The 12,763-nt window shown below is 49.1% G+C and overlaps 1 protein-coding gene across 1 annotated transcript in view; it reads left to right on the plus strand.

Annotated features, from left to right (window-relative positions):
* The first annotated feature begins 5,994 nt into the window (after nt 1-5,994).
* Nucleotides 5,995-12,763, plus strand: part of ASXL2 (ASXL transcriptional regulator 2) — a 53,520-nt gene continuing 46,751 nt past the window's right edge. Inside the window, exon 1 of the mRNA XM_033145498.1 lies at nt 5,995-6,087. Coding sequence (XP_033001389.1) covers nt 6,031-6,087 — 57 coding nt within the window. The 5' untranslated portion in view covers nt 5,995-6,030. The remainder of the gene's footprint in view (nt 6,088-12,763) is intronic.

A 12,763-nucleotide genomic window follows, 5' to 3' on the forward strand; every position in this document is an offset into this window, starting at 1 on the left:
GGAGCAGGGGGGTCTTGAGTTTGTGGTCTCTGCTTCTGAAAGGCACAAACTGCCAGAAGGTGGGTGGGAAGGGGGAACATTTGGGGACTCTGCGAGCTGCTTTTGGGCAAGGGAATAGAAACAGCGTGTTTTCTATGCTATGGTTTGTTTATATACCGCTTTTTAACCCAAGGCTCCAAAAGCAGCGAACAACAATATATATTATTAACATAGATAAAATATATACAAAAAGTACAATGTATCTGGAAAACTCTCGATGCAGAAAAGGCTGTCTTGTGATGCAGTTATGTCCCTTGGTTCCCGGCCAGCTGCCCTGGCTGCTCCCAGCCCATTCTGTGCAGCGGCTGCTTGTAGGAGCTGCTGGCCCTCCAGAGATGCTGAGCTGCTTTGATTCTTTGGGGTTCTGCACATGCCTGGGGAATTAATAGTGCCCAGTACAGGGACACCATCAGGCAGGACAAGCAGCAGAGAAAGCTGCGCTATAGGGACTATAGGAACAGAGGAAGCTGCCGTGCACCAGGCCAAACCATTGCTCCATCTGCCTTCATACCATCTTCATTGATGGGCAGTGGCTCTCCAGGGTTTCTGACAGGGGGTCTCTACCTGCCCTCAATGCAGCTGGGGAGTGAACCTGAGACCTTCTGCATCCAAAGCAAGGATGGCCTTTCCTGTTGGGCTGGAAGAAGCTGCTGGGCCAGCTGGAGAGGATCAGGGAAGCTGAATGCTTACAAAAGAATATGCATTTCTGTAGTCCCAACAGCTGGAGGAAGACCCCTCTCACTCCTTCACCTGTCTGAGAGTGGATTTGAATTAACTCAGCACTTCCTTGCCTTTGATTCCCATAAACTCAGAGATCTGTGCATGGCTCTGGAGCCAGGATCAAGCACACCCAGGGGAAGCGGCTTGGTTTACTTCACAGCACAACAGCCACGCACACTAAAGGGACGGCAGAGACTCTTGATGGCCAGCCCCACGTCCAGAGGTGCACCTGAGGGCTCAACTGAGCTTCTTGTCCTTTGTTCACCGTGGGCTAGAAAAGTGTGTTTTCTGGAGATCTGCCGGAAGACAGGAGATGCATCCTTCCCAGTTTCAAAGGCTAAAGACGTCACTTCTCCCCGAGGAATTGTTTTCTACAGCACCACAAAGACGAGAGCAGCCATCGCATTGGGAGCTACACTAGAACAGAATCGTTTCCATTCGGCCTGGACGGGAAATGGATGTCCGTGTGTTGAGGCCAAGCGACTCCTCCTGCGCTACAGATTTTGGCTTTAGGGAGTTGGAGGGGTCACTGGGAAGTTAGCCTCACTCACCCAGCCCCCTCCCCCCCCCCGGTGGTGCAAACAAGGGGTCCAACAAGCTATACTTTTTACACCAAAGCCTGCCATTTCCTCCTGCCTTGTACTTTGCGTTGGAAGATCTCTCACACTCTGCGTCTCTCAATCCACCGCTGTGCTGCCAATAACCTCCAACGTCCTTCCTAGCACAAAACCCAAGGACAGCTGTAAAGAAACACTGTTATTTAAGACTGGCAGAGGTGTCTCTGTACAAGGGGCTGGGTCGCCCCACTGTGACAACCTCAGATGTAGATTTCTGACGTTCTTTGTTCTTTGTATGTTGGCGAGTCTGTATTTACATATGAATGTGTGTGTTGGGGGTGTGTGTATGTGTGGCTGCTTGTGGGTGTCCCGCCCAGGGAAACTGTGGGATTTGCGCCTAATGTGGGGGGCTGGAGACTGGGGGGAATTCCAGAGTGGGGTGGAAAGTGGGAGGGACTTGGTTGATCAGCAAGACAAGGGCCTAGGCTGGGACCAAAATCGTCTGTGCCTGTTGCTGTGGTGGTGATTTGCTTAGGGAGTCAAAAGTCGGTATACGGTGGTGGCCCATGCTTGTTGCTCTATACATATGAATATACAGGACATATTAAGCATAGCTATATTATACATAATGTACTGGCAGAGGTTGTCGTCCCACACCCCCTCTGGTTCTGGATGGAGAGCTCCTCAATACCCTTTGATTTGGTGTGGGCCTGGACATTGTGGTGGCAGCACCGTCCCAAAAAGCCCAGCCGTGACAATAAAGGAATGAGCATTGTTGAAAAAGGAGACCCGCTTCATTCATTGCCATCTCTCCTGACCTTTTTTTGGGGGGGGGGAGGGACACTAAACTATCCCACCATGGTCAAATCTGACCTCCATAGCAGAGCCCCACATCACAGGCAGGAAAAGGTCCAGGCCAGCAGAGAAAGTACCGGTAGATGCTCAGGACAAACAGCAGAAAAGCGGGGCTGGGGGGGAGGGGAAGCATGACGAGAAAGCCCCAAAGTCTGCAGTTTATAACGATGAAAATAAAAGTGTGTCAGCTAATTAAAAGAGATTTCGGATTGTGTCTGGCTGTTTCTTCGTCACCGTGGCTGGCTGGTCTTGTGAGTCTTTCCGTCGGGAATCTTCTGCCACCCCCCCCCACCCCCATTAGCTTCCCAGAACAGGGCACCACAGGGCTGAGCTCTGGTGAATGCGGAGCAAAGATTGGCCATCTGCAGGCAGCATGTGTGGAAGACACGGGGGAACTCGCTGTGCCATCAGCTGGGCACGTTATTCCTAAATGTTCAGGAAATAGCACGCAAAAAGCCGGCAGGCTTCTTGATGCACGGGGTTTGGCATGACGACATTTGCAGGGCCACAGGCCACCCCCCCCCCCCCGCTAGAACTCCTCCTCTTGGTCAGGTGTCATGGTTGTAAAGGCATCATGTTATCCTGCCTTTCCTCCAAAGTTCTCAGGTGAAATACATGGCCTGCCCCCCTATTTATTCTCACAGCAACCTGGTGAAGCAAGTATGGTTGACAGACGATGTCTGACCCGGGGTCCATGAGTATTGTAGCTGAACAGGGATGCAAAATCAAGTCTTCCTCATCCATGTCCACCACCCCAAGCTGGATGGATCACTGGGTCTTACTCAGTACAAGGCAGCTTCCTGCAGCTCAGGACTCCACCTGTGCATCAGCAATGCAGCAGAGTCGCCACATCTAGCTGCGGCAGGGCTGGTTTCTTCGGCAGGGATGACTCGCCACCTGTCCCTACCTCTGTAGGGAGATCCAAGTTGGAGAGCCAGTGTGGTGTAGTGGTTAAGAGATCCACACTGGAGAGCCAGTGTGGTGTAGTGGTTAAGAGCGGTGGATTTGTAATCTGGTGAACCGGGTTCGCTTCCCCGCTCCTCCATATGCAGCTGCTGGGTGACCTTGGGCTAGTCACACTTCTCTGAAGTCTCTCAGCCCCCCTCACCTCACAGAGTGTTTGTTGTGGGGGGGGGGGAAGGGAAAGGAGAATGTGAGCCGCTTTGAGACTCCTTCGGGTAGTGATAAAGCGGGATATCAAATCCAAACTCTTCTTCTTCTTCTTCTCCGGCCCCCAAGAGGTTTCTGCTGGGTTTGATTTGCGACCTGGCAGCTGTCGTGTGAGAAATGACACACACCACTGGTGCCATTACTCAGCCAGTGCTACGCTGCTGCTTTTTCAAAGAGGGAGGGAGGTGTTAGGTCAGGCCCATCAGATTTGGAAAGCCTAACTTTTTATCCCCTCCTGGATGGAGGAGTTTCTTAGCATTCAAAACAAGTTCCGTGTCTTGAGTTCACTGCTGCTATGCAGAGGGATCTTGGAATTACACAGCCAGCTATTCATCTCCTTTTGCTAGAGTTGTGAGGGCACCTAGTGGCCTTTCTCCTGTATTGCTTCTAGCATGCAAAACAAGTGCACAGCTGAATTGCCCATTGGGCTCCAAACAAGACTGTGACAGGCTACAGACATATTGGTCTGCTGCTTGACCACTGTTCCAAAAGCCTACGGTCAAGGTCCCATAATTCCTTCCACCACAGTGATGTTACTCAAATCTTCTGGGTTGATGTGTTTGCTAGATTTCCTGTGATAATGGGAGAAGGGGGTGGGGTGGGAGTTCCACATGCTCCAGGGAACCCCAAAGTGGGCAGGTAAGTCATCAGATCCCTGGGAAAACCTCCGTGGAGAAGTGCCAATTCATGAACACCCAGAGAAAGGGCCGTGGAGGGACACAAACCCCCTCTCTTCAAGCCTCATGCCCACCGCTCTGCAGTTGTGGCACTTCTCAGATTAAAAAGTATCATTTTTGAAAACATCTTTAGCAGGCAGTCAGCGTTATTGTTGACTGTCCCTATTGAGTCCTTTGGTCAGGGTAACCTGGCTGGCGCCAATGCAGCCTGTGAAATAACTTCCAGCTGGGTCAGCACGAAACGAAACGGGATTTCTCTTTATCAAACCTAGAGAAATCCCCATCGGCCACTTGTCACTTAGCTCACATGTTGTGTGTGTGTTTTGCTTGCCTTGGCAGGATTGCACTTTCATGCTCCAGTTACCACAAGGCAAGCAGTTTGCTGCAAGGAGAGCGCAGACTCCTGCCACAAATGGCAGAATAGAGCCAGTGGGAACAGCTCCATACTGATTGGCATGCAAGAAATATTGGAATGCTTTAATTATCCAGATCAACATCTGTATCACAAGGCACGCTACCTTTTAGCAGGTGCATATCATTGACGAGCTTCTGTTTCTGCACTCGGAGGTGATGGCTGAGGCCACTTGTGTTATACCTTCTTTTTTATTCTGTGAAGAATGGTGGTATTATAAATTTAATAAACAATAACACCCCCCCCATCCAATACTCACTGCCCTTCTTTCGTATGCGTGGCCTTTAACTGCCGGGATGAGCACTGTATCGGCGACTAGCACTTTGTTCTTGCCATGTTTTGAATTTCTGTATGCTTTTTACAGCTGTAAGCCCCTGCCAGAGGATTTGTGTATTTTTAATTACTGTTGTTGTTGTTCAGTCGTGTCCGACTCTTCGTGACCCCCTGGACCAGAGCACGCCAGGCACGCCTATCCTTCACTGCCTCCCGCAGTTTGGCCAAACTCATGTTAGTAGCTTCGAGAATACTGTCCAACCATCTCATCCTCTGTCGTCCCCTTCTCCTTGTGCCCTCCATCTTTCCCAACATCAGGGTCTTTTCCAGGGAGTCTTCTCTTCTCATGAGGTGGCCAAAGTATTGGAGCCTCAACTTCAGGATCTGTCCTTCCAGTGAGCACTCAGGGCCGATTTCTTTAAGGATGGATAGGTTTGATCTTCTTGTAGTCCATGGGACTCTCAAGAGTCTCCTCCAGCACCAGAATTCAAAAGCATCCATTCTTCGGCGATCAGCCTTCTTGATGGTCCAGCTCTCACTTCCATACATTACTACTGGGAAAACCATAGCTTTAACTATACGGACCTTTGTCGGCAAGGGGATGTCTCTGCTTTTAAGATGCTGTCTATTTTTAATTACTATTTCGCAGTTTACGATATAAGAACACCAAAAAAGCCGCACCACAGTTAACAGCCACAAATGATCTCTTTACTTGACGGGGGGGACACACTCTTGGTTGGCCCCCCTTTTCCAGGCCGCTTTCCCGACTCCCCCCCCCCCCCGGGCCTTCCGCCGCCTTCTTCCTCCCGCCTCTCCGCACTGCGCAGTCGCTCTGCGGATTCCCCGGAGGCGGACCCAGGTGGCAACAGCCCGCGAAGCCGCCCCTCCCTCGGGGCAGCAGCGGCGGCACACCGCGCATGCGTAGCTAGCCCCTCGTCCGGGCCTGAGGAAATCAGGGCTTCGAAGATGGCGGCGGCGGACCGCGCGTGCGCAGGGCTTCCTCGGCTCCTCTTCCTCCCCCCTCCTTTTCAAAGGGCGGAGCCTCCTGCCCAGACTCGCCTTTTGGCTCCGCCCCGGCCGGGCTCTTTTTTTTTTCTCCGGGCGGGCGGGGCCGAGGCGCCGTCACGTGACTGCCGAAGGATTCCCAACATGGCGGCCGGGGGAGCCGCTGGCGTCGCTCGCCTCAGGGTGTAAGCGGCGTCCGCGCAGGCCGAGGCCTCCTCGCCTTGCCCTTCCTCGCCCTCGGCCTCCTCCTCCTCCTCGCCCGCGACAGAGAGACCCCTCGCCCGCCTCGGACGCTCCCGCTCCCCTTGCTCGTCCCGCCGCCATGAGGGAAAAGGGCCGCAAGAAGAAGGGCCGGACCTGGGCAGAGGCCGCCCGGACGGTACGCGGGGCGGGGCCCGGGGAGGAAGCGGCGGCGGAGGGGCGGCGGGAGGGGCAGCCCCTCTTCCCGCCGCCGCCGCCCTCATGGCGCTCGCCGGCGGGGCCGCGCTCTCCCGAGCTCCCCGCCAGGCGTGTGAAGGGCTCGCCGGACACGTGTCTGCTCGCCCGGCCCTCCTGCTCGGGGCCTCGCGCCGAGTCCCGGGAGGAAGGGGAACCCGCGGGTCATCCAGCCCAACCCGCTGAAATGCTGGGCTCCTTGGGCCCTGCGTGGGCGCTTCGAAAGGAGCTGTCCGCATTCGCTGCCATTGCAAGGGGAAAGGGAGAAGGGTGTTAGGCTTAGTGGGGGCTGTGGATCTGACACTCGGGGGGGACTGATGGCTCCAGAACACCAGGAAATGGCTTTTCTTTCTGCCCCCCCCCCCAATTTGGATTGTCAGCCCTTGCAGGTTGAGTTGAGCGGGTAGCAGTAAAGCCGCCTTCCGAGGTAGCTGCTGTGGAATATCTACCTGCCCTGTCAGTTGTGGCAATCCCTTAACTTTGCAGGGCTTTGCACTGTCTTTCATGGCACTGAGGTGATTCTGTATCTGAGCTAATTTGAGCTTTTCAGAGGCAGAGTGGCAAATTGCAAAAGTTTGCATCTGACGGTGGTTCTTTGTGGAAAGGGCTCTTGGTGATCACAGCCTGTGTGTAAGGAAAGCTGACAGCTGAGATGACTGTGCATTCTGGAACCCTTTACTCATCACACAGTGAAACGGACCAGCAAAAGAAAGCTGCTCCCCAAAACTTAAAAATATGTGTATGTGATCAAATCAAAATTACTCACTACTACTGTCTGTTTTTACACATCTCTTCTTTGCAGGCTATCCCAATTTTTGTTCCGAGTCCTGCACCATTTTGGCCATCTGTTCCCATGAATCGGGGGAAAGGAGGTTGTAGTTAACTGTGGGTGACATGTAATTCTGTGTTCCCACTCTTGGTGATGGGGTGCCATGAGATGCAAGGTGACCTCCATTTCAAAACAGCAGTCCCTTGTGAGATGCTCTTGAAGGCCAAGCCCACATATGCAGGCCTCTTTCTCCCCCTTGTCTCAGTGATAAAGCACACACTTTGCATGGAAAAAGTCCCAGACTTAAATGCTTGGCATCTCCTAGCAGGTCTGGGGACCCTGGAATCACATAGAATTGCTGTCAGTCAGTACTGAGTTAGATGGACCGGTAGTCTGACTAAATAGAAAAAAGATTTCTATGTTCCTTTCCAAGCTGTCAGAACTGTAGTTTGCCTCCACCCTCTCTTCTTTCCTCTAACTAGATCTTCAGTCTTAATGGTGGAACAGCCTGTTCAACCAAAAGCTATTTGCTACTCCGGAAAGCTCTGCTTATGGTAAACATCAATGATGACTACAGTCTCCTAAGCTTCTAAGAGCCCCCATCCTGTCTGGAGTTGAAGACTCCAAAGCTCACTGAGGAGTGAGCTCTCAGACTAACTTGCATTAATCCCTGCTGTGTTTGGAACAGTATTTAGCTAGATGCAAGCAAAGACTTAATAACAGCTTTCAGGTACCAGTTAACAAGATAGTTCTCCAGCAGGCACCAAAATATCTCACACTGTTTCTGGGCAGGACTGCTCTTAATGTCATCAGTTTTTAAAATCCAGGGTAACCAAAAGAAAGAACTAATTAACTAAAAATGTTAAGTGGGCACAGACTCTTTGTCTGTCAGTGAAATGCCCATCTTTTCCGGCACCTTCATCTGAGTAAACAAAAACACAAGCATCCATAGTTCTGTTTTAGAAAAATCAGGTCCAGGCATCATGCAGGATGTTTCTGTCTCCTGGGTGGGCCAGGGTGCGTCGCAGTGCAAATTAGTTCCTGGAATTGACAAACCTCTGTTCCCAGAAGGTTTATTATGGATGTTTTAATAGTTCTGGAGGTTTGCTTGTGCACCTGAGTCATTCTGGAATTCACTGGCATTAGTAGTAGAAAACGGAAAGGAAAAATGGTTCACTAAGTTTTTGGTATGTACCGGTACTGTTTGTTGTCAATTGAATCATCTGCAGAAAGTCACAACCCACAGAATAAAACTGTTCATATATATATAGTAAAGGATAATGTGATAGAGCTGTGTAAAATGATGCATGATGTGGATTGAGAGTAGTTCTTATCTCTCAAAGTGCTGTGAAGCTGAATGATGAGTGATTCAGGATGGTCAAAAGGAAGCACTGGTTCACTCAGAGTGTAATTAAACAGTGAGAGCCACTAATACAAGGTGTGTTGGTAGTGACCACCAGTCTTAACGGCTTAAAAAGGGTCTTGGACAAATTCATGGCTATTAGTCAAGATGGTTCTATCCTACCTCCAGAATCAGAGGCATCTCAGTCACAGAGAATTACAGCAGGAGAGAGTTTCTCAGCTGGTTGGCCACTGACAGCAGAGTCAGAATAGAATAATGGACTAAATAGGCCATTGGTTTCATCTGGTAGGCCTGTTACTTGGGTCTTATGACGGGCAAAGCCTTTTATTTTTATTTACATAAAGTGAAAAGGAGGGCATACATTTTTAAAATAGGTCTCAAAGCGGCTTACATTTTTTAAAAGCATAATAATAATTTTATTATTTCTATACCCCACCCATCTGGCTGGGTTGCCCACATACAAAAACATACAATATACAATGTTTAAAATATAGATAAAAACTTAAGAGTATAACATTGGAACTGCACATGGAAAGCATGGAGGGAGGAAGAGGGAAGTTTAGACAGATAGATGAAGGTAACTAAAATTTGTATGTATTAAAATTTTGGAAATTAAAAATAAAATAAAATTGAACTGCATTTATGGTGCAAAGGCTTCCTGAAATAAAACCATTTTAATCTGAAATCTGAGACTCAGCCGGGATGTCACCTGCCTGATTTCTAATGGAACTTGTTTCTGAGTGAACCTGCAGGAGCTTCTGTCTGAAGAAGTGTGCATGCACACGAAAGCTTACGGGACAATTTTTTAATTTATTTCGACTGCGTCAGACCTACACGGCTACCTACCTGAATGCAGGAGCTTCAGTCATGGGAATAGACATCAGAGAACCATGGCCTTAAAAGGTTCCAGTGTGAAAGCAACAACTCCCAGTCTCACCTTCCTTGTGCTGTTGTTAGGAACAAGTGGTAGGAAGGAATGCACAAAGAGTTGCTGTGATGTAACTGACTGTGCTTAAGCTGTTGATGCTTTGCTTAGAGTTTTAAAAAAATGTTTTGATGTGCATGCGGATTATTTTTAAAGGTGACAAGAGCAGGCAGATATTAAGGGTTATATCCAGCGAAGTCCTTCCATTCACACAAAGACTTGTGCAGTAGACGTTCCCTGCCCCATGCACTCCCTCCAAATGTGTTCTGCCCCCCCACAACTCTCTGAAACAGATAGGGAGCTGAGGATTCGTTGGACTAGCAGAAGTCCTTGCGCAAATGGGACGACTTTGTTGGATACCGCCCTGAATGTCATAATACTGAGCCCAATTCAAGGTGTGAGTGGTGCCCTAAACAGCTTAGGGCCCAATCCCTCCTTCCCTTTAGGGTTGGGGCTGGCAGGGGAGGCTCATGTTCCCATGAACAGGTGTGGCCTATGGACTGGTGACTTGAGACAGGGACTTCTCTGTGGTGGCACCTTGATTGTGGAAACCCCTCCCTCCCTGAGAAATGCAGCTATTTCCCATGTTGTCCAATTTTAGATGTCGGCCACACTTGCTTGCCTGGGCTTTTGGGAGACGCATTTGCTTTGCGTCTAGCACTGGTAGCCTTGTGCTTTTTTCAGCTTTAATTATTGTGTGTCAGTGGTTTGTTTTCATTACGCTGTACAGTGCCCTGTGCTCCTTCAGGAGGAAAATGTTTTGTATAAATACAGCAATATCAAACGAAGCTGGCTTTTGTGTATGGTTGCTGCTGCTTTATGTGGCGATGTGTTGCCAGGCTGCGTCCTCGGCTGCTTGACAAGTTTTGCCATAGTTTTGTCGGTTGCGCTATTCACCATGTGGGTTAAACAGCACTGTACGACACCCCTCCAGGGTTAGCTTGGCTTTTTAGATTGGTATGTGTTGCCAGCGGAGGCAGTCTTAAAAAGTTTACTGTGGGTGGAGAAAAGTGGCACTTAAGCTTGTGTTCCCTGACAGCTGCTGAACCCAGTCGCCTGTTCTTTCTCCTTCGCTGGAAATGAGTTTTGGCTAGAAGACCTCCATCTCAAATGCTGCATCTGACGACTTCTAGGATTCCTCTTTTGTTGAACTCTGACTTCTTCTTGATCATCATCATATTTATGTGTGTGTGTTTTCAGATTTAAAAAGAGCAGATCTTTTTCTCTAGTCTTTCTGTGGCATATACTGACAATATGCTTGGGTTCTGGGATGTTGCAGTAGGTGGGTGTGATGACTTCCTTGAAATGAAACCCCAAAATGGTTCTGTGCAGACAGAGCTTTAAGCTCACATCCATCTTACATTGACAGTATCACGACACTTTAGTGTGTGGTTCCCTTTGGGGGAATCTGCCGTGTGTTGCATGTTTTCTCGTGGGATATTGTGGTGAGTCACATAGAGTCCCAGGCTAGCATTGAGGCTCTCTCCCTCCCCCGCTAAAACCTTAGAGAACACCATGCCAGGTCTGGTAGAACCACCTTCTTGAGGCAAACATGATGACTTCATTGACAGTCCTCACTCCTGGACACTTGAGGCAGGTTTAGTGGGGTTGCTGCTGAAAGAAAAAATTCCTTCCAGTAGCACCTTAGAGACCAACCAAGCTTGTTCTTGGTATGAGCTTTCGTGTGCATGCACAGTTCTTCAGATAAGTGTGAAGTGTGCATGCACATGAAAGCTCATACCAAGAACAAACTTAGTTGGTCTCTAAGGTGCTACTGGAAGGAATTTTTTATTTTTTATTTTGTTTTGACTACGGTAGACCAACACGGCCACCTACCTGTAACTAGTATTACTATGTTTGCATACTGCCCTTCCTCCAAAAAGAGCCCAGGGTGGTGCACAACACAACAACATATCAGTCTGTTTACAGCAAAAGGTAAAACATCTAAAAGCCAGCAAAGCGCAAATAAACAATACAGCAGCACAATACTGGAACTGCTAGGTTCAGATTGGCTCCATCTCCCCGAAGACTGAGTGAACCAACATGTTTTGCGTTCACATCTAAGAGGGAACAAAATGAGGGGTAGCCTTACCTTCCCAGGAAGGGAATTCAACCCGGTCCAGGTGTGTGTGCCTCGTGCCTCTGAACATTTGCAGAGTTTCTTTTGCCAGCAGAAAAACCTTCATAAGAAAAGGTATGGGGACTATTCTTTGCCTCTGCCCTAGCCAGCCATGGGGGCCTTGAGTGGAATGGTGGGCCATAGAACAAGTGGGGAAATGCTAGCTAGCAGCCTCATACGCTCTGCCACTGAAGCTTCTTGCTTGGTGTGTCCAGTATGAGAAGTTAGGCCAGGAGGGGAAAGTGGTGGGGCTGGGAACTCTCTGGGGCAGTGGTGGCGAACCTTGGCACTCCAGATATTTTGGGACTACAACTCCCATCATCCCTGACCACTGGTCCTGTTAGCTAGGGATGATGGGAGTTGTAGTTCCAAAACATCTGGAGGGCCAAGGTTTGCCACCACTGCTGGGGCATCATGGGAGGTGCTACGGGGAAATGGCAGAAATCACCTGACTTTCCCAAATGAGAAACCCTGCTGTATCTCAATTCCTTCTCCAAATGGAAGGAACCCTTCCATTTGCAGGAGGGCAACTCTGGATCTAACCCTTGGTGTTGGTTGTAGTGATTTTATGCTAAATCTTCATTACATATCTTTAGGCGCCAGGCAAAAACATTTCTCTTCAATCAGGCATTTGGCTGATTGATGTTCTATGGCCTTTTCTCCCGCCCGGAAACCAATGTCCCCACTGTGGAAGGACGTGTGGATCCAGAACTGGCCTCCACAGTCACTTACGGACTCATTGTTAAAACCGTGTTAATGGAAGACAATCTTTCTTGGCTACGAGGGATCACCAAAGAAGGAAGAATTGTTTAGTTTTTCTTTTCTTATGTATTTGGTGTTTTCATAATTGTATTTTTATGTTGTGAACCGCCCTGTGATCTTCAGATGAAAGGCAGTACACAAATTTAATAAACAACAACAACAAACCTAATATGATGAAGAATGGTGAGAAATTTCCTGCACTGAGTGGGGGGTTGGATTAGATGCCCTTCAAAGCCCCCCCCCCTCGACCTCTATGAGATTATGAAATAAATATCACTCTCTTCCTGATTGAGGATAGAAAAGGAAAACTTGGTGGCCAGAAATGGAAATACTCATCTGATCTTAGCAAGTGTGCTTAAGCAAGTTTGCTTCCTCCCTCCTTCCCTCTTTTCCTTCTACCCCCCCCCCCTTTTTCTTTCTGGCTGTTTCAAAGGTGAAACAGGTACTGTTAACTTTGGAGCTGATTTTTCACACGTCTGTTGACAGTACCAGTGTTCAGATCCTTAAATCTTCCTGCAGGCATGGATTGTCAGTAGGTGGCTCTTCATTTGATGTTGCTTTGCTGCCTCTCCTGAGCAACTCAGTGGCAGCGGCGGCGGCTGCCTCCTCCCTTCTGCTTCTTCAGGTTAGCTAGTTGAGTTAAAGGGAACACCGTGTGTTTGTATTTCTATAAAATAAAATA

The sequence above is a fragment of the Lacerta agilis genome, chromosome 3, assembly GCF_009819535.1.
Source record: "Lacerta agilis isolate rLacAgi1 chromosome 3, rLacAgi1.pri, whole genome shotgun sequence".
Taxonomy (NCBI): Eukaryota; Metazoa; Chordata; class Lepidosauria; order Squamata; family Lacertidae; genus Lacerta; species Lacerta agilis.